Raw genomic sequence first — 19,331 nt, forward strand, 5'->3', positions numbered from 1 at the left:
TGGATCAGGGGACTTGAATCAATTGATCTATCCCTAGCCAGGTAGATAACCTGGACAAAGTGTAGAACTCTTGCGCCAGGGTGCTTTCAGGGTGCCACAAGTTCTACAACCAACGACTTGTAAGCGGCCAATCGTTTAGGATGCTGAAACGCCCTAGGAGCAAAAAGAGTCAGCTAAGTACCAAATTAGACCTTGACATCAAGCGATCTCAAGCGATGCCGACGAGATTTTCCCAGACGTTCTGGATGGATTTGACATTGCTAGACGTCGTCAGACAGCTGTGCAAGCAGTCCACTACAACTCAACATGCTCGCTTGTCAAACAACGTTGGGCTGTGCGGTGCTATCAGGGTAGGAATGTAGAGGACTCAAGAGGACTGCAGAGTATCAGTCGAGGAGCCTGAAACAGTTATCTGCTCGGGTCAGCGTGTCGCTCAGGCACAAAGCGCCCATGTTGCTAGCCGGCGGACATATCGCCCGCTGTCTCTGGATGGGTATATCACCCTCGGCCCCTCCACTGTCCAAGACTGTCCCTCCTCGTCTGGCCTCAGTGACCGAGCCGCTTTCCCCCTCTTTCTCTTCGCGCTTGATCGCCTACTCTGCAAGAGGTGTGGAGAATCAAGCAAACTAGTTGTGAATCTGTCAGGGGTATGGTCTGTGAATGGGGTCGGCCGTTGAAACGACGCTGGACAGCTTCGGTGTAACAGGGACAGACCTGTGAGTCCCTAAAACGGCTGCTTCGATGCATTAGCCTCTTGACCTCATTCAATTTATTCGCCTCGTTTTGGAAGGTATATCAACTACGCGTGTATTCTTGTCTCATTCAGTGCGTCTATCACCCTGTGCAGATCTTCCCTGCAATTAAAGTTGCCGTTCCCGGCGCTACGTTTTTTTTTCGGCTCCTGCAGCGATTTTGTACTACGACTATGCGCTCACCTTGACCACAGAGATTGAGCGCTTTTGGCCTCCCAAGCGTCGTCTGGGCTGGGCCTCATGTACATTTCTCATTAATCGCTATATCTCAGTTGTCGGACACGTCCCGGTCTTCGCCCAGTCATTTCTTATGGTACATAAGGACAAGGTGATTAAGTAGCCTGTCAATATATCGCCAAAACCACGCGACTCATCCTGCTACCCGAATCACCTGCTATGATATTGCAGTAGTGAGTACTACTAGTCGATGTTGTCTACTATGATTGAACCCTAGACTGACCGTTTCTGAGCAGCTGCCTGAAGCTACAGTCATATCACCAGTACTACGCTGTAATATTACAGATCTTAGTAGGCGGTGAGTGCCTCTGACATCTTCAAGCGATAAACAATTCAGATCTCCGATTCGCTGTTGAGAGAAATTTGGCAGAATTGAATCGGACGTCACCTTAGAGGCTCGACTCTTGCTGATGGTCTCTCGATAGTCCTCTGTATCATGCGCATGTACGCACTTTACGACCGCGACCGCCGCATTCTCGGCTTCTTAGTCGCTGTCGCCGCAGCAAGCGTCGTCGTCGGCTGTGTGAGTCCGTTGTGCGCGGAACTTCCCTCACTGGCTGATTCACCCCATCCTTCCTGCAGTGGTCGATAATCTCGGGGCCCAGCGACGATATCCCGCGCCGGCTCCCCGCAGAATTTCCGGGCTGTAACACACTTCTCTCAGATTCCCAGTGCGTCCTTGCTCTTTGGCCGTCCCCACATTCACGAATCCGCATCTAATTCCTCGTTTTCGCCTCCAGGGGTCGTCGTAAGTTGTATTTGGAAAATTCGTAGCTTTTCACAGACTTCTAATAAACTTGGCGGGACAGGGCTTGCTGTTGCTTGGAGCGGTGTACTTGTTTTCGATACCTGTGTATTTTCCTTGACGTTGTGGAAGACACTCAGGTTGGGCGCAAGGGGGCATCTGCTAAACACATTGCTGCGGGATGGTGCGTTTTATCACTGGATTTTCTCATTTCACAGCTTATCAGCTGAAGCGTGTTTTGTAGGGGCGATATTTTTCATGTGCGAACGCTTCCCTTCTCCCCTCTGAAGGAGACGTGTTGATTAGAGCCAACACAGCGCGTTGACTTTGTCCAATCTTTCAAACATCTTGTCCTACGTTGTATGTCGCCAAACTGGTCGCATCGTCCAAAATTCGCTGACTCCTACTCTCAAACTAACACAGCTTGCATCTGTGAGCTTTTCTCTCGACCTAGCCGTCTTTTAGCGCATTTCTTACTGGATGGCAGCCACTTCTCAAAGGCGCTACGACGACCTTCACCAACGTGTACGTCGTCCGTCCGTCTCCTCGACCGCCAACTTGCGTGCTCACACTATCAGCCGCGCCGCCCCAGTCTTTCCGCGACCCTCATTTCTCGCCTCATGCTGAACCTCCACAGCAAGACCTCCCACCTCACCCTCCCTACAGAAGCCAGCACCACAATGGCCACGCCGCCGCTCTCCACCGTCCTGCACGGTACCGTCGGCGTGTACGACCCGTCGCGGCGCCTCCTCGGCTCCGCGGACGACGCGGGCGGGTGGCATCGCAGGCGCGCGGACGCCACGATGACGGCGGGTCAGATGGAGGACACGTACGGTACGTTCGAGTTCTGCTGGCTCTGCGCTGCGGCGGCGCGTGGCTGATAGTACGCGGCGGCGCGGTCGACGTCCCGGTCTGTGTCCTCGTTGCAGGTATCGAGATGGTCCCGATCGAGTCGAAGCCTCATCTGGCGCGCGTCCACGATCAGCGTGCCCTGTAGCGCGATCTTCACCCGTCGCGGACTTGTGGAGATGGCATCCGAAAATGATTGGGCGCAGATCCGCCATATGACTCGAACGCAGCCGATGCGATGACCGCGTGGAGCTATCTAGAGTTGCTTGTGGGCTGGGCGAATCTTATATTTACTTATACCGTATGTGCTGGGCACGCTGCAGTGCTACTCGGATGCTCAGCCCCGCGGGCTGAGCTGGCTGCAGATCTTTTCTTGTTGTTGTCCGTGAGGACCTTACTGTATCGCCCAGATGACGTCGAGATACCCAATTCGCATGCGATCATACCTTGCACACCAGTCTAGAATGCGTTTGCGTGGAGCTGACTGAAGCATGCCCCCACGATCTTCCTCCCGATAATGTGCCGCGAGGTTCGAGTCTAATTGTGCAGTCATTTCGTAGACCTAGATTGATTATTGAGCGTTGGGCGCCCATACGCTGACATTCACACGCAACGACGATGTGGATTTCATTTGATTTCATTAATTATCTGTACACAAAAAAGAACACCATAAGATAGAGAGGAGTGAGAACGGAAGTCAAATAGTCTATAAATACACTGGAATGGGGTCGATACAGCATCAGAATAAACATGACAGAGCAGAAAAGAACAACTGAGAGGCCAAGGGATGTAACGGGCGCGAGGACAGTTTGAGAGAACACAAATGGGTCGAAGGAATTTTGAGTACGCTGGAGGCGTGAAGAACGAACGAGCGGGGCACAGATTCATGAATGGGAGACCGAGACGACGATGACGACGAGAATGACGATCAGTATGCTCAGGATGGCAGCCGCTACGATACTCCTGCGCGCCCACTTAACCTCAGCCTTGCGCATGGCATCGAGCAGCGCCTCGCGCTCCGCCACCGTCGTTGTCGATTCCCACCCCGCGGGGGCGGTGAGGGGAGAAAATAATATGAAGAACGAGAGGAACCACAGCGGGGGAAAGACTGAAAATGAAAAACAAATCCGGTCAACTTTATGAACGACTTCCAGTGGGGGCAAGGAGGAAGAGCTACGCACAGAAACCGAATTTGAAGAAGTACTGTGCCAGGGTGACTGGCTCGGCCTGCGCAGAGATGGATCGCCGCGCGTGGGCCGCCTCGAGCTCGGCGTAGCTCGGGAGCTCGCTCTCGTCAAATGTAGGATCTGCGTGAAGGGGTGTTGGGAGCGGGTACGCGTATGCGGGCGGCAGCGCGGTGTCCTTTTGAGGGGACGAGGGAACAGGGCGCTCGTCGTGGCGGCTGTCTGAGGTGCGGGTGGTGCGCGAGGCACCGAAGAAGTCGTCGATCGCGTCGGTGGAGGGGAGGGAGGGCTTGGCCGGGCGCTCGGAGGCGCAGGTGAGCGCACGAGAGGGCAGGGCGAGGGGCGTGGTAGTGTATGTCCCTGTGATCTGGATGGGTTGCGGGTGGGACTGAGACTCTATGTCGGTGGGCAGGACATGGCGCCAGGTTCCGAAGATGGTGCAGATGGAGGAGAATGCCATTGCTGATGAGGTGATGGGTTGATGAGAACGTGAAGAAGCCCAGGAGAAGACGTGGGGAGCTGATCGGTCAAGCTGGCGGAGGACTTGAAAGTCGAGACGGGGCTCGGATGATGAAGGGGAGTCGCTGGGGGTTATATAGAGGGATCATGGTGGGAAGCAAGGCGAATTGATTGGGGGTATAGAGTTTTTGTCGCGAGGACACACAGAGGACCTCGGAGGACCCACAACAATCGACGGCGCGGATGCCATACGCGGAAATTGTGGACGTGCGCGACTTTGTGGGTCCAGGTGGGCGTGAGACCTGGACTGGGGTTAGGGTCGTGAACACAAAAGTCAATTTGGAAGCCGGCCCGTTTGTTTCCGATCTTCTTCTCGCTCAGCCGTCGATGCCGGCGACGCGTAGCACACTAGTAATTATGACACAAATCGGTCCGGACACTCAAAAAAATTGTGAGTGCCAAGATCATGGGCTCATGGCGAAAATATTAATAATCTCATTATCCAAGCTGTAGATTCAATTGCTGCATGTTTCATATAGCTAGAGGGAAACCATAATGACAAAATCAACTGCGGCGCGTCTGTCTAAGATCATAACGGGTCTGAATGTTGCTGAGGGTATACATGTGGTGAACGAGCTCATTTGCGCAGGCTAGCATGCTAAACAGGTTTATGGCAGATGCTTAGCGCTATATGCGCCTATGTTCAGGTGGGTTTCAATGCGACTGATATCATGGGATACGCGTCAATACGACTAATGGAGAATGATCGCTATCTATACAGCTTTTTTGATGACAGGATGTGATCAGGCCCGCCCTTGATGGAGACTAAGCCGTGACATATATAAACACCCTTCATGACTCACTCGCCTTTCAGCTATTATGATTATCGATGCAGAAGTACGTTCCGTGTAAGTGCAAGCTCATATGCACGTCTCGAAGCTTGTTGACCACGTTCAACTAGTGACAGCACACTATACAATTATTCACAAATTATTGCAATCAGTACGCCTTATCTGTTTGTACATATCAGCCAGTGACCAGACAACTTTGTCTTAATCTTTTCTAGTCATCCTGTACTATGACCATCTGATGACACTCTCTGAAGAGATCACATGGATATGGTCTCGTCCACGCGCCAGATCGTCTCTCCTGTTCTTCTTAAATCGTTATGTGCCGCTGGTTGGGCATATAGCAGTTCTGGTCTATACATTTGGTGGGTTTACTATATGTGACAAGGTCAGTTCAATTTATGTATGATATCTTGCCACATGACAATTCACACCGACTGAACTCTTGTTCAAGAGGTATGTCTTCCCTTGTCGAAACACCGAGTCGTACTTAACTCTACTGTTATGTGCCACAAGTTTCCGGGCATACACAGCATTCCATCACTTCCTGACTATGTCCAACCAAACAGTCGTGGCCAGTAAGTCGTGAGCAATTGATATTCTGATGACGCTTTAATAGATTCTACAGTCTTGCTGATACTGCGCACGTATGCGTTTTTCGGGAACTCGCGCCGTGTCTTGACAGCGCTATATCTGCTCCTAATCATAGTATTATCACTTACTTGTGTGAGCTCTGTCCCACATATATATGCGACTAAGCCTGACAGATGCACATCAAATGCATGGGGTGAACAGTGGAGTGCAATCACAGCGTACACCGTAACGAGTGCCGAGCTGGCGCATGACCGCCACAACCACATCTCGTTTCCAAAGTTGTCCTTCGTTGCATATTGTGTACTGTTGCACTGACGACCAACCTGGTCTTCAGTGCAGTGCGTAAGTGCTCGATCAACTGTTATCGAATGTCAGAGCGATTAACTAGATTATCACTGTTCATCATCAGGTCTTGCGGCCCCTTGGGAGATGCATATCGTGTTTGATGTGACTGTATTCATCCTTACCACCGTCAAATGGAGCCAGCATCGGAGGGATTCACTCGCGCACCTTGACACATGTGAAAAGTGGTCGGGTACGTTGGGTTTGGCAGAGCTCATTGTTCGCGATGGTGCGTCAGTTCCACTTAGACTTTACTTTGACTCACTAGGGTATGCAGGTGCGATGTATTTCTGGTAAAGTCTTCCACATTCGTCGCTGAATAAGCTGTTTATCGTGCCCGTTGCAATAGCGCGATGGGGCTCGCAGAGCTGGCGAATATTTTCACCTTCTATGTACGTGCACTGTGTTAAGCAGGCTTTGATCACTAACATTTCTCCCTCTCCCAGTTTGCACCAGTACGCTTGCCAGCAGTGATGCAAGCATTTTCATATCAACTCTTCGTGTTTAGGATCCATTGCGCGGCACCCTCTCTACGTTCGCCACCTGGTGAGCGACCAACCAGGATGAGATTGCTGACCGCGATTGACTGCCAATGACAGCATCTCCGTCACGATGATGTCGCGACTCATTCTCAATCTGCACGGCACCTCGTCACGGCTACCGTCTTCCACCCAAGCGACAGAATCAATTGTGTTTGCATCACGGAGAGACACCATGATGCATCCGGACGATGCAGACGATGATGTGGTTCACGATATTGGGTCGCATCGGCTTGAGCACTTGTCACAGGAGGATGTGAATGTCTGCGAATGATGATACTGACAATTGAAGCCATAGAAAGATGATCACGTATTAATTTCAAGGTGACGAGTGAGGTGACGAGTGGAATGATCGTGTACCAAACTGATTCTGGCGATGGTTGAGTTGCGATTGGCTACCAATAGCAGACAAGCGACGGTCTGACATTGTACGGAATCAACTGTTCCCCCTTTGATCGGCTATCTCAAGTGAGCAGGCTCGCTGAAGTTCAGCCTTGTTCATGGCATATTGAGTGCGCTGTCGACGATATTTCATTAGTCTCGAGATCATCTCAGGAGATCGTTCGGGAGCTTTCCTTCGTCAAATCAACAAAGGCCTCCTTGCTGTCATTTACTGTGAGCCAATAAACGGAAGCAGAGAACAGGTCTGTGTGCCCCATCATTCATAAGTGAGTGCTGGATGTTCTCAAGGCATATGGCCGCTTCAATGCAGTGTTACTAGGTGAGCGCTTGTCTTTGTGATTGGTTGCTCATCCTTTTTTTATTTTTTTGGCCCCACTGAATATTGATATGCAGATCAAGCCATGTGAGATTTACTATAAAACAGGGCTGATGCTGATTCTCCAGCCAATATAGATGTCGACTCTCGGTGAATATCCTTCGACTTTGCGCGGATATCTTGTAAGAAATACAACCTACGCCTCGAACGAGAATTCAGTGATCGGTGGGCATGCTGCGTAAATTGGCAGAATAATTGCTGCAGACACAAGAAGTACAGCCACATCGACTCAACAACTTTGTGCATAGCCAAAACATAAAACTAGACTGGTTTAAATCAGTGCGACTTCGAAGGTTGATAACACTCATGCCAAGAGGTTCCATGAACAAATTGACTAAGATCGAGCTGCACATATTCCTTCCCTATGACTTGCCTCAGCCTTGCATCAGACCACAGCTTGTCGCGGTATGCAACAGGCACCCAAAATAACAATTCTCTGGCTGGACCCACTATCCAACCATCGTTATTCAGGTGTTTAGAGAGACGGTGGTAGCTTTGAGGTGACGTCAAAGGATCATCATAGAGGCTATCTGTGCGCATGGCATGTTCCGGACGTGATGAGATGAGAATAGAAGCTATAAAATATCCAAGTCAGACAATGGGTAGTCTCAGCTCAGACAACTACGAAGGAACTTACCAGGACGCATACCGTAAAAATCAGATCGCCTTGCGGAAGGATTATTGGCATCCGAGCGTGACATCGCCTGTGGGTCATCGACATAGCTCAGGCCATGTTGAACTATAGCCGCATCCCATATCCTGATAGTCGAGTCCTGCGAGCCTGACACGATACGCAACCCGTTTGGTGAAAAAGCAACAGAATTGACCGAGCTTGTATGTCCCTCGAGAGGTTCTCCCACAGCAGCACCTGTTGCCACATCCCACACGCGGACTGTCTTATCTTCCGAGCCTGACACGATCCTCAACCCATCTGGCGAGAAGGCAACAGAATTTACCCAACTTGTGTGTCCCTCGAAAGGCTCTCCCACAGCATCACCCGTTACCATATTCCACACCCTGATTGTCTTGTCATCCGAGCCTGACGCGATTCGTGACCCATCTGGTGAGAAAGCAACAGCATTGACACAGCTAGTGTGTCCTACAAGTGGTTCTCCTAAAGCAGCACTCGTTGCCGAGTCCCACACTCGGATCGTGCTGTCGTACAAGCCTGACACGATCCGTGACCCGTCTGGAGAGAAAGTAACAGAGTTGACCCAATTTATGTGTTCATTGAAGGGGTCGTCCACAGCAGCACCCGTTGTCGCATCCCACACTTGGATTGTCTTGTCGTCCAATCCTGACACGATCTGTGACCCATCTGATGAGAAAGCAACGAAATTGGCGGAAATCATGCGCTCCTCCAGAGGCTCGCCAACGGCAGCACCCGTTGCTGCATCCCATATCCGGATTGTCATGTCCCATGAGCCTGACACGATACGAGACCCATCTGGTGAGAAAACAACAGACCGGACCGAATCTGTGTGTCCCTTGAGAGGCTCACCAAGAGCAGTGCGCGATGCCGCATCCCATACCCGGATTGTTTTGTCATCCGAGCCTGACACGATTCTTAACCCGCCTGGTGAGAAAGCGACAGAGTTGATCCAACCTGTGTGCCCCTCGAGAGGCTCTCCCACAGCATCACCTGTTGTCACATTCCACACCCGGATCGTCTTGTCGTATGAGCCTGACACAATCTGCAACCCATCGGGTGAGAAAGCGACAGAAGAGACCGAATATCTGTGACCCTCGAAAGGCTTTCCCACGATGTCACCCGTTGCCACATCCCACACCCGGATTGTCTTATCGTCCGAGCCTGATACAATCCGCGACCCATTGGGTGAGAAAGCAACCGCATTGACCCAGCTGGCGTGTCCCGCAAGTGGCTTTCCCACAGCAGCACCCGTTGATGAGTCCCACACCCAGATCGTCGTGTCGTCCGAGCCTGACACAATTCGCGACCCGTCTAGCGAGAAGGCAACACAAGTTACCGAATGTTTGTGTCCCTCGAACGGAACGCCCACTGCAGCACCCATTGCCACGTCCCACACTCGGACGGTGTTGTCATACGAGCCTGACACGATCTTTGACCTGTCTGGCGAGAAAGCAACAGAAGAGACCGAACTTGTGTGCCCCTTGAGGGGCTCGCCCAGAGCAGCGAATGTTGCCGCATCCCATACCCGGATTGTCGAATCCTCCGAGCCTGACACGATCCACGACCCATCGGATGAGAATGCGAGGCATAGCACTCTAGATCGTGTTTGTATGATATGCTGGGTAGCTGGCCAATGACTGTTGGCCCCAGCGGAAACCTTTAATCTGTGAGGAAAGTGTTTACCAAAGGTCTCCAATACAGTCGAACTTTGCGGAGCGAATGGTAGGGCAGATAGATATATGTGCGGAGTAGACTGTGATGTGAGTAACCCGAATGCGTTTACAAACGCATGCATGCCACTCGCCAATTCGGATATTTGTCCAGTAGGTAGACTCTAGGCAATGGCAGAACATTGAAAAACCTCAGCTTGATGTTTCTACCCTGGAAAAAGCTACTTACCGAACTCCACTCCACGAGAGAAGACGTTGCTTGCGCAGCCATAGGTATGGCACCGAGAAGACTCATTACCTCAAGCCAGAATAGAAACTTGTCTTTGAGCAATACTTCCACGCCTTTGAGCACTCTAGGATCAGGATCAGAGTCTAAGCTTGCGGCTGTGGTTTGCAAGTGCTTCGCCCAGAAGCGACAAGAGTACGATAGATGAGCTGGTATATACCTCGTTATGCGATTAGCGAGGTCAGGTATGTCCTTGTTTGCCGCATACGAGGATTCCAGGTGGCATATATTGAATGTCAGCTGCTTCTTCAGGATGTACAACACAGCGACTGTGAACTCTGCGTGAGTGTTTGATGTGTCTACGTAGAAGTCGGAGCTGCGGGCATCATCCAGCAAAAAGTCGCGGAATGAATTATGCCATGGACGGACAGCCTCGTTCCCAGTCACTCCGCTCAACAGAGAGCCCATGTATTCCAAGATGACGTTCGCCTTGAAGCCCGGGTTTCCTTCCTTCACAGCAAAGAGAACTTCGTTCAGTGACTCCATGGAAAGAGGTTCGAACGCCGCTAATACGAGGGCCATGACAAGCCTGAATCTCTCCATTACCAAAGGGACCGCTGGGTGAAAAAAATGAGATAAAACCGTCCTATACAAATTATCCAGACACCAGGCTGCGCTTGTTGTACCCTGAATCAGAATGTCGTATCGTTCCCTGGGAGCTGATCCTGGAATGCCCACGCCTTTGATAAATTCACAGGCGACGGATGCCCACTGGAATAGTCCCTCGCATTTCAACACAAGCGTACGCATACATTCGTCATCGATGTCATCTAGATCAGGGTGGCTCAGATGACTGTGAATGTACAATCTGATGTCGTCATCGGTTGAAGACAACGAAAGATCCTCCATCCTTTTGATGACGATATGGCTGCACGTTCGAAACGAACGTTCGATATCAAGTTCGGGGCGAGATGTGAGGAGGATACGGAAATTGGCGGGAAGGGCTTCGATTTTACTGGCCAACTCCCGGAGGAGGTCTTGGCGCGTTAAAGCATCCCCGCTTTCATCCAGAGCATCGACGACTATCACGACGGGACCAGTGATCGTGAGCATCTCGACTGGTTTGAGAATAAGGTTGTTGAACTGTTGGGTAACCTTTAACGCGACCCGCAGTGCTTTATTATCCTTGACAACCTTGTATAGCGTGCGCCGTATGCCCTCGTCGAAATCGGCCAGATCACGAGCCACGGTTGAGAAAAGTTTGTCCGGGCCGCGGTCTGTTCGGCCACGCACAAAGCAAAAAGAAGATCCGAGACGGTTCATGTTTTTGAAGCGATGAGCAATAGTGTGTGCAATAGCCGATTTGCCAGTCCCCGCGGCACCAGATAGCAAGAAAATACGAGGACCGTCCTCAGCGTTGATCCATTCCGTGATTTCGTCTAGAATACCCACGCGCGTTCCCGCTTGACACCCCTTTGCCTCGTCAAAGGTAGCGTCATCCGCGTACGGGATGTCGTCCAAGTTGATGTCAGTGGCTAATATAAGCGATCAGAAATTCGATAAGAAATGACCGGTAGATGTGTGTCGCATACCCAGATCTTGCACTTCGTCAAGGATACGAGTCACCACAATCTGAGTCTTTACTGACACTCGCCCGTAGAATTCATCTTTGAATTCATCAAACACAGCACAGTATTCATTGATCTTGTTGTCTGCCTCTGAGAATAGGTGCCGTCCCGTTCGACTCACTGTTTAGAACAAAAAGAAAGTTATAAGAGAAGCGCACAGTATCAGATTAGGCTCACGGAAACCCTCGGTCTTTGCATAGTCACGGATGAAGTAAAAGCATTCTGTAGTCTGTTGAGCTATCCGTTGCAGAAGGTCTTGCAGAGAATCGACGCTCTTGAGCTCTTTCTCCAGATCGTTCACTATGTCATAAAAGGAGTTCATGGTCGTGAAGAGCTTCTGTATCCGGTCGTCGCGGTCCATCTGTATTTTCATGATCTTCATGATGTTGCGTCAGCATCGCGAGCCAAGCTGTCAAGGTCGATGGACAAAAACCTTCTGTGGTATAGATACTATGTTCCAGGCCATTTTGGCGTAAGGGTTCACCTAACAGAAGGTTTCATATGAGTATCCCGCCATCCGAATGCGTACGGCCAAGACGTACTTCAGCGAGAACGTCCACCAAGTCACAAAATAATTTGACCTTTCGCAAGAGGGGCGTCCAGTTATCAACGAAGTCCTTCACAAGGCCAAGAGCGGATGTTGAAGCTCCCTTTGCGAGGGGATGCATGTCGACTAAGGCAGCCTCAGCGTCTCTCCGAATATCGGCCGACTCTGCTTGTTGCCTGTCGACTACGATTGCAAGACGGAATTCAACACGGGCAGGTGTTTCCTCTGAGATCGCCATGGTAACGTCTAGCAATGACTGGACCTGAGTGTATTTCCCACTGGTGAGTATCGGCGGACATAAGCCGGCGATTAATTCAGAGATGCCGCCGATGTGTATATCCTTTCCCAGTAGGCGACGGGCGTAGATGTCGAGCTTCAGAACGGAGAATTGGTGCGCATCACTGTAGTCAGCGACATAATCATTAATTATCAACAAAGAATATGAAAGACAACAAAGAGCATGACACTCACAAGAAAAAAATTTCATTCCACTCCGGAGCACTGCTTGGGTCAGCGATCTTGGTTTTCTCTCGTTTTCCATCGACAGATAATATGGCATAGAATCTACCATCTTCAGTCCGAGACTTGACTTTGACAAGTTTGGAAATCTTCGGAAGATCGAAGGCACGAACAACTGGTAGGATGGAGAGGGTGAGGAGACCGAGACCCAGCATCAGTAAGTAGCATACACACACCTGTGATGTTCAAGTGAGTACTCGACCGAAGGCCAGAGATGCTATGAGTCGAAAGGCGCAGAATTAGTAACCTGCCGGTCAACAAACATGCTTGAGTACTATGAAACTCACCGTTCTGTGGCAGGGGACATCATAGCTTGAGATGAGTCTGTTGAACAATGAGCACACAGATTCGTGGTGGGTTGATGATAGGTATTCGATCGCCGAATTTACGCTACAATGTGGAGGAAGTGCATTAGAAACTACGTTAGGCGCTCTATCTTCAGATAAGGGTGAGGCGCTGCGTGAAAAAGTAAATCTTCCTATAGCTTCCCACCCGTCTCGGCGGCCTCGGTGAGGGGTTGACAAGTTCGGGCCTAGGAATAGAAAAAGTTACACCTTGGTGCACTTCACGATGATTCGTTCATCCCGCTTCAATAGCCGGCGCAAGTCATGATGATTCGTGAGCGATGAGAACATTAGCATGGCGGTCGTCGGCAGTCGTGGCTGGTCGTGATAGTAAGGACTCAGTAAGACACGCGTCGGTCGCCCGCGCCGCGCCCTGCTCCTTTCGTAATTTCAGCCACTGTCTTCTTCACACAACTTCAACCTCACATTCAATTAGCCTTGCAGCTGTTGTCAATATGCATTACATCGCCTGAAAATCATCACAAGCTTCATTGTTCTCTGGATGTCTACATCATGCTCCTGCCACGGCATGGTTAGTCGCCCCCGACCGTCCAGCCCGGGCATGCAGTCTATCTATCTTTGGTGAGCTCATCAAGAAATGAATACACTGGATCCTTTGCACCGCCATGTGGTGGTCTGGTTTGTGGCGAGTCAGGTTAGCACAATGCGATCGCCTGGTCAGACCTAACGATTGAAGACTCTCAAATACCATGAGGTCGGAGCGAGTTCAAGTCCGAGTTCAAGGATCTTCTTCAAAGTTATGCGGCGAGTCCACCTAATCTCAGTGCTCTGCGACCATCGATTATCTTTTCAGTCAGTGTAGGAAAGCCCGCAGTCGGCTTTTCCGCACCCTCCTGAGGCCGAATCATTCAAATCCCAGCCGCTGAATCAACAATTGGCTCACCGCATATAAAGGGGACATGCAGATTTGCAAAATTTTGTTTCAGATCCATCATCTTGCCTAGGACTGCCCCTTCCTAATTCCTCTCCTTTCCCTCTTTCCGTAGGCCTTTTCATACTTTATAGACCTCACTCGTGTACAGAGAGCGCAATCGTCCAATCGAGATTCCCTTTGCAGAAGACATCGGATCGCACCGCCCAACAAGCTTTCTGTCATTCGAGGTTGGAGTCATTGAGTCAACGTAAACACCGTCCGCATCGCGCCACTTGCAACAGGTCACGAATCACGGTCGTTCAGGTGCGCAGCAAACACAGAAAACCATCCTATGATTGATAACAAAAACGGATACCGATAAGTATACATCCTAAATGCCAATCCTCGCGAGCGGGCGCAGGCGCAGGGCGAGGCCATGCGTGCCGCCGGACAGAATCTAATACACAAAGCAGGACGAGCCCGACGTCAGGAACGCCAAAAAAAAGAGCAGGGGGCCGCGCACCTCTATTAATCAGGGCCGGGTGGCAGGTCGCGGCGCGCGTCTTCAATAAATAGACAGACAGACAGACGGTGATATGGATTATATGAATAAGAGTGTGGGGGAGGGGGAACGTCAGCGTCAGCGTCAGTGTGCGTGTGCATGTATATGTGTAAGCGCGTTGTGTAAGTGTGCAGGTGTGTGGTGTAAGTATATGTAAGGTTCAGTATGGTCAATGCGGGACGCATGCAGGGTTCGTCGTGTATGGAGGACATGTATGCATGTAGGTGTGTAGATAATGACTGAGCCGTTCGGCGTGTGATGTGCGTAGTAATCAAACGAAGTAGAAGGAAAATAAAGATGAGAACGAGGACGAGGACGAGAACGAGACGGAGGGGAATTCGTTAGCGGGCGTCAAATTAAGATCCAGTGCGACGAGGACCAAACAAACAAGTGTGTATGTCGAGTTCGGTCGAGGACTGATCGAGGAGGTAGATGGTGCGTGTGCACCGCCATCAGAGTAGCCGAGACGGCGGACGTTTTGGAGTCGAGAAAACAGGTATGAGCCGCCGGATCGCGGGAGCGGGTATATGCAAAAAAAAACGAGGGGAATAGGAAAAGCCAAACCGAACACAACTTATCATCTAAGCGCGCGGCAGAGGCAGCGTCTGAAAAAAAATCCCAGATATAAGGGCGGAGGACGGCAGGCGTACGAGTATGCTGCGGAGCGCGAAAGATCGGTGGAAGGGTTATGGCGGCGGCGCGGGGTCACGCTCGAGGATCGTCTCCCGATCCGTAGAATGCCCGTCCCGATCGATCAAAGACGCCGAATCAAGCGTCGCGGACGTATACATCCTCTGCACCCCCCCCAAAAAAAAATCATTCACATCAGTCCGCGTCCCACACACACGCAAACAAACTCACCGCAAACACAGGCCGCGAATAATCCACGTCGTCCCTCAGGCTAAACTCGCTCAACTGCCCCACGCTCGCTGTCCCAGCCTCGAACCGCATCCCAAGCTTGGGATGCAACAAGCCCTCCGTGACCACGCCGCCCACTCCCACGCCTGTCCCCGTCGATGCCGTCCCGGAGGGCGACGGCGGCGGCTGGGTAGAGAACGCAGGATGGGGCGGGGCGAACGGTGGAGTGAACGGCGGCGTGAACGGCAGTGATGGCGGTGGCGGCGAAGGCGGCGGATACGCGATGCTCGGCAGCGGACCCAAGGCGGACGCCGACGCCCGCGCGACGCGCCGCAGGGCCGCGTCTGGCCCTTCGAAGAAGGTAGGCACGGGCGGAGGCAGCGCAGCCGCCGCTCGCCGCTCATCGCTGGGCGACGCCGCGCGCGTCCCGTGCCCGCTCGTGCTCCCGCTCGCGCTGCCGGCGGTGGCGGTGTTCCCGCCGCGCAGCCGCCAGCGCAAGCCGCGCGCGAGGAAGGCGGTGCCCGTCGCGCTGGCGGGGCTGCCCGGGCGGCTGCGCTCGCTCTCCGCGCTCGTGCGCGCGGCCGCCCCCTCTTTGTCCCCGCCCCTGTCCCTGTCCTTACCCTTGCGCTTGCTTTTCGAGACGGAGGACGAGGAGGACGAGGGGCGCGCTGTGGACGGGTAGCTGGCGGGGGGCGGACCGCGCTCGGACGGCGGCCTGCGCTTGCGGATCCGCTTCGACGGCGAGCCCGTTCGGGCCTGGTCCCGGTCGCGCTCACGGTCCCGATCGCGGAGGAGCGCCGCCTCGCTCCCGCTCGCACTCGGGCTCGTGCTCTGCCTCAGCCTGCGCTCGTCCGAGTGCGCCTGTGAATGCGAGTGCGAATGCGAGTGCGAGTGCGAGTGAGAATGCGAATGCGAGTGCGAGTGCGAGTGCGAGTTCGCGCTAGACGACTTCGGCCGGCCCTCCTCCCCGCTCTCTCGCGAGCGCGCCAGCCCTCCATGCTCGTACGCATGGCTGTGACTGTGCCCAGACGACGACGCGCGCGCAGACGCGTACGAGAGCGACGGCCGCGGTACCAGCCCGCCGCCGCCTTCGTTCCCGCTCTCAAGCCCGTTCCCAAGCACGCGGTTTGCGATCCACATCCCGGGCTCCAGCCCAAACGGAGACGACGCCGCGCGCGGCGCGCTCAACAGCCCCTCGCCGCTCCTCGCCAGCCCCACGCCATCGCCATCTCCTTCGCCGCCCGCATCGCCATCGCCACCCACATCGCCGCCTCCACCGCCTCCCGCACCCGCCTCCACGTCATACCCCACCGGATACCAAAAACCCCCCACCCCCATCCCCACCCTCATCTCCCTCTCCCTCTCCCCCATCTCGCTCCCCACCCCACCCGCACCCGTCTCTCCTTCCCCCGCCACGTCATCCGCATCAACCAGGGGCGCCCGCGCCGGCACCAGCCCCCGCGCGACTACGCGCTCGAGCCGCCGCACGCGCCGGCGGCGGCACGCGAGGAGTGCCCAGAGGAGCGCGGCGAGCACCGCGACGGCCGCGCCGACGGCGATGCCGGCGATGGCGCCGGGGTTGCTTGAGAGCCTGTGCGGAGCGGGGGAGAGGTCTGGGTCAGCGCACGGAAGGGATGGCTGGGCGGGAGGAGAGGGTGCGTGGGGGAAGGTGCAGGGCTGGATGTGAAAATGAAGATGTAACTTGAGACGGCTCCTCGTCGAGAACCGCGCGACGAACACGAGCAGAAACCCAAACGACGAAAAACGAAAAAAAACCCGGTATAAAATGATAAACCGAAGCGCAGAATGTCATTTAAATAATAAAAAGAATCGAGAGAGAATGATAATAGACACCCATCTACCAAAAAGAAAAAAGAGGAGGAAACTCACGCAGAGCGGTTCCCGCCGGGCGCAGGGACGATCGTGCCCGTCGCGAACGCGGTCGTGACCTGAGTAACGCGCCCGCCGGGGCCGGTGGTCGTGACGATGACGGTGGTGAGGAAGGTGGAGGTAACGATGCGCGCGGAGGTTATCCGCGCGACGGACGTCGATTCGGGGAGCAGCGCGGAGGAGCGGACGGCGCTTGGCGAGAACGAGGGATATGTGGACGGGGACGCGGGCGGAGGGGAGGAGATTGGGGATGAGGCTGGGGATGAGGGGGGGAGGAGGAGGGAGGAGGAGCTGGTGGAGGTGGAGGAGGTTAGGGAGGTCAGCGAGGAGGGACGGTCGGTGGAAGGGGTGGAGGATGAGGAGGAAGATAGGCTAGTTGAAGGGATTGTAGAGATAGGAAGGGTGATAGATGTTAGTGAAGATGAGGAGGAGGGTAAATTCGTAGACGACGTGAACGAGGCGTTTCCGACAGTCGTGAATGACGAGGTAGGGTCAATGGAGAAAGACGAAAGCGTGGCGGACGGGGACGACGTCAACAGCACGGGAGCCGACGAAGAGGAAGACAAATCGGACGCGGCCACGGACGAGGAAACGGAAGTGGGTAAAGGGAATCGCAGGAGGGAGGACGTCGGGACATTAAGAGTAGTAGGCGAAGATAAGGACAAGGGGGTGGAGGAGAACGGCAGCGAGAGGGAGGTGAGGTCAGAAATCGTGCGTGTAGGAGACGAAGTGGGCAAGGACGAAAAGGATGTCAGAACGGGGGAAGGAGACGCGCGAGAGGACACGACCGACGTGGAATTGGACACAGCGGTCGTAGAGACGGACGCGGAGCCCGTCAGCGCAGACGACGATTGCGCAGAGGTGGATTGAACAGAGGTGGAAGACAGCGACGACGACGAGGGTGACGACGAGGAGGAGGAGGAAGAACGAGAAGAGGGAGCACTGGGTGTCATTAATAGGGCGTCGCAGACCGTCTGGGCGAAGCGACTCACGGGGTGGAAACGCTTCCCGTCGCGCCGGACAACGACGATGACGACCGTGACGCAGAGGGCGAGGTGGTCGCTGTCGGCGTGTTCGAGGGCGCCAAGGAGGACGAGCGCGCGGAAGTGCTGGATGCCACGGGAGATGAAGGCGAGGGCGAGGGCGAGAGCTGCGACGAAGGCGTGCCCGTGTTAGACGCACCGACAGAAGAAGAAGAGCTCGAGCGTGACTGGGAGGGCGACGAGGACGGCGGGGACTGGGACGGCGCGGTGGTTGTGCGGGGCGGAGGGGCGGGGAGCGAGCCGTCGGACGAGGAGGACATTGTTGATGGAGGTGGAGGAGAGGAGTGAAGGGACGCGGCGACTGTGACAGGTACCGTTCAGTGCTCCTGACTGCTGTGGTCGTCCAGGCTGTCAACGCTGTCAGCGATGGTGCTCCACTACCACACGTCCACTCGCCACACTCTTTTCACTCGCAGTTCGCGCGCACCTGGACACAACGGCGCGCACACGACTGCACACGCTGGGGCAGGCCGGTCTTCAACGAACTTCAGAACCAGGTCCAGCTGCAGGGCATGGCAGAGGCTGGCGGCGGACGACGGAGGACCGTCAGGACGTATGCGAGGCTGCTATTAGGCTGCTGCGCCGCCGCGTGGCGTGGATGCGAAACACTCTGTCCGCGTCCGTGTCCGTGTTCGGGGAAAGATCATCGTGTTGACGCCCGCACACGCTCTCTTATAGCGCTTTATGCCGTCCGACGACGCTCGCCTCGCGCCAGGAATATCCCTGCCTCGACCCTCTCTCTCGCGCGTTGCGGTATCTCGAAACTCGACCACGCGTCCGCCTGCCAGCGTGCGTCATCCCATCCCAATGTCCCACCCGGCTCCCACTCCTTTCCATTCAATCCTGCAAAGCCCGCTGCGCCGTGCGCCCATCCCACCCGTCCGTCCAATCAGTGCGTCCGTCCCTATCCGTCCGCGTCCAATTATAGCCCCGCCCAGTCACCCCAGCCTATCCCATCGGCGCTGCCGTGCAGCCATGTCCGACAACGATGCGCGCACGCCCAAGTCCGTCCAACGCACCAGAAATGTCAGTCAATCACCCTATTAATCAGTACAACACGAAAACAGAGTGCGGAGCACGGCTTGCCGAACTCAACGTGAACGCTGCGCACTCCTGGCAGCGCCCGACAGAACGTGACCACCAGTGAGCGCCTATGGGTCCCACTTCGGGCCTTCCCATGATATCATCCCC

General features: G+C 54.1%; 8 protein-coding genes across 8 annotated transcripts; 5 read left to right on the forward strand and 3 right to left on the reverse strand.

Annotated features, from left to right (window-relative positions):
• Positions 1–140: 140 nt before the first annotated feature.
• On the forward strand, positions 141–362 carry HETIRDRAFT_422655 (uncharacterized protein; the record flags this gene model as incomplete). The annotated part of the gene is made up of 1 exon (XM_009553988.1): positions 141–362. The coding sequence occupies one exon, from the start codon at positions 141–143 to the stop codon at positions 360–362; it is 222 nt and encodes a 73-aa protein (XP_009552283.1).
• A 1,063-nt stretch (positions 363–1,425) lies between these two features.
• On the forward strand, positions 1,426–2,036 carry HETIRDRAFT_422656 (uncharacterized protein; the record flags this gene model as incomplete). The annotated part of the gene is made up of 4 exons (XM_009553989.1): positions 1,426–1,512; positions 1,572–1,660; positions 1,799–1,918; positions 1,979–2,036. The coding sequence occupies 4 exons, from the start codon at positions 1,426–1,428 to the stop codon at positions 2,034–2,036; spliced, it is 354 nt and encodes a 117-aa protein (XP_009552284.1).
• A 655-nt stretch (positions 2,037–2,691) lies between these two features.
• On the forward strand, positions 2,692–3,097 carry HETIRDRAFT_390472 (uncharacterized protein). Its single transcript, XM_009553990.1, has one exon. The coding sequence runs from the start codon at positions 2,822–2,824 to the stop codon at positions 3,044–3,046; it is 225 nt and encodes a 74-aa protein (XP_009552285.1). The 5' UTR covers positions 2,692–2,821; the 3' UTR covers positions 3,047–3,097.
• Positions 3,098–3,467: 370 nt separating this feature from the next.
• Positions 3,468–4,227, reverse strand: HETIRDRAFT_106666 (uncharacterized protein; the record flags this gene model as incomplete). Its single annotated transcript, XM_009553991.1, has 2 exons — positions 3,468–3,691; positions 3,765–4,227. 2 exons carry the CDS (start codon positions 4,225–4,227, stop codon positions 3,468–3,470), a joined length of 687 nt encoding a protein of 228 aa, XP_009552286.1.
• An 888-nt stretch (positions 4,228–5,115) lies between these two features.
• Positions 5,116–6,823, forward strand: HETIRDRAFT_119296 (uncharacterized protein; the record flags this gene model as incomplete). The annotated part of the gene is made up of 11 exons (XM_009553992.1): positions 5,116–5,134; positions 5,293–5,462; positions 5,591–5,652; positions 5,694–5,721; positions 5,784–5,800; positions 5,842–5,966; positions 6,078–6,203; positions 6,288–6,303; positions 6,360–6,402; positions 6,519–6,556; positions 6,610–6,823. The coding sequence occupies 11 exons, from the start codon at positions 5,116–5,118 to the stop codon at positions 6,821–6,823; spliced, it is 858 nt and encodes a 285-aa protein (XP_009552287.1).
• A 780-nt stretch (positions 6,824–7,603) lies between these two features.
• HETIRDRAFT_162826 (uncharacterized protein) lies at positions 7,604–12,879 on the reverse strand (the record flags this gene model as incomplete). Its single annotated transcript, XM_009553993.1, has 10 exons — positions 7,604–7,902; positions 7,965–9,813; positions 9,879–11,410; positions 11,468–11,623; positions 11,681–11,879; positions 11,937–11,987; positions 12,046–12,451; positions 12,522–12,684; positions 12,746–12,786; positions 12,857–12,879. 10 exons carry the CDS (start codon positions 12,877–12,879, stop codon positions 7,604–7,606), a joined length of 4,719 nt encoding a protein of 1,572 aa, XP_009552288.1.
• A 1,534-nt stretch (positions 12,880–14,413) lies between these two features.
• HETIRDRAFT_446790 (uncharacterized protein) lies at positions 14,414–16,578 on the reverse strand (the record flags this gene model as incomplete). Its single annotated transcript, XM_009553994.1, has 2 exons — positions 14,414–15,143; positions 15,211–16,578. The coding sequence occupies 2 exons, from the start codon at positions 16,576–16,578 to the stop codon at positions 15,036–15,038; spliced, it is 1,476 nt and encodes a 491-aa protein (XP_009552289.1). The 3' UTR covers positions 14,414–15,035.
• A 615-nt stretch (positions 16,579–17,193) lies between these two features.
• HETIRDRAFT_430473 (uncharacterized protein) lies at positions 17,194–19,287 on the forward strand (the record flags this gene model as incomplete). The annotated part of the gene is made up of 6 exons (XM_009553995.1): positions 17,194–17,958; positions 18,057–18,411; positions 18,462–18,758; positions 18,819–19,032; positions 19,079–19,166; positions 19,192–19,287. The coding sequence occupies 6 exons, from the start codon at positions 17,194–17,196 to the stop codon at positions 19,285–19,287; spliced, it is 1,815 nt and encodes a 604-aa protein (XP_009552290.1).
• Between the last annotated feature and the right edge of the window lie 44 nt (positions 19,288–19,331).

The sequence above is a fragment of the Heterobasidion irregulare genome (genome assembly GCF_000320585.1).
Source record: "Heterobasidion irregulare TC 32-1 unplaced genomic scaffold scaffold_12, whole genome shotgun sequence".
Classification (NCBI taxonomy): domain Eukaryota; kingdom Fungi; phylum Basidiomycota; class Agaricomycetes; order Russulales; family Bondarzewiaceae; genus Heterobasidion; species Heterobasidion irregulare.

What these genes read in the sequence shown, in the direction of transcription:
- HETIRDRAFT_390472 (XM_009553990.1), top strand. Translation starts at nt 2,822, where the DNA reads ATGACCGCGTGGAGCTATCTAGAGTTGCTTGTGGGCTGGGCGAATCTT.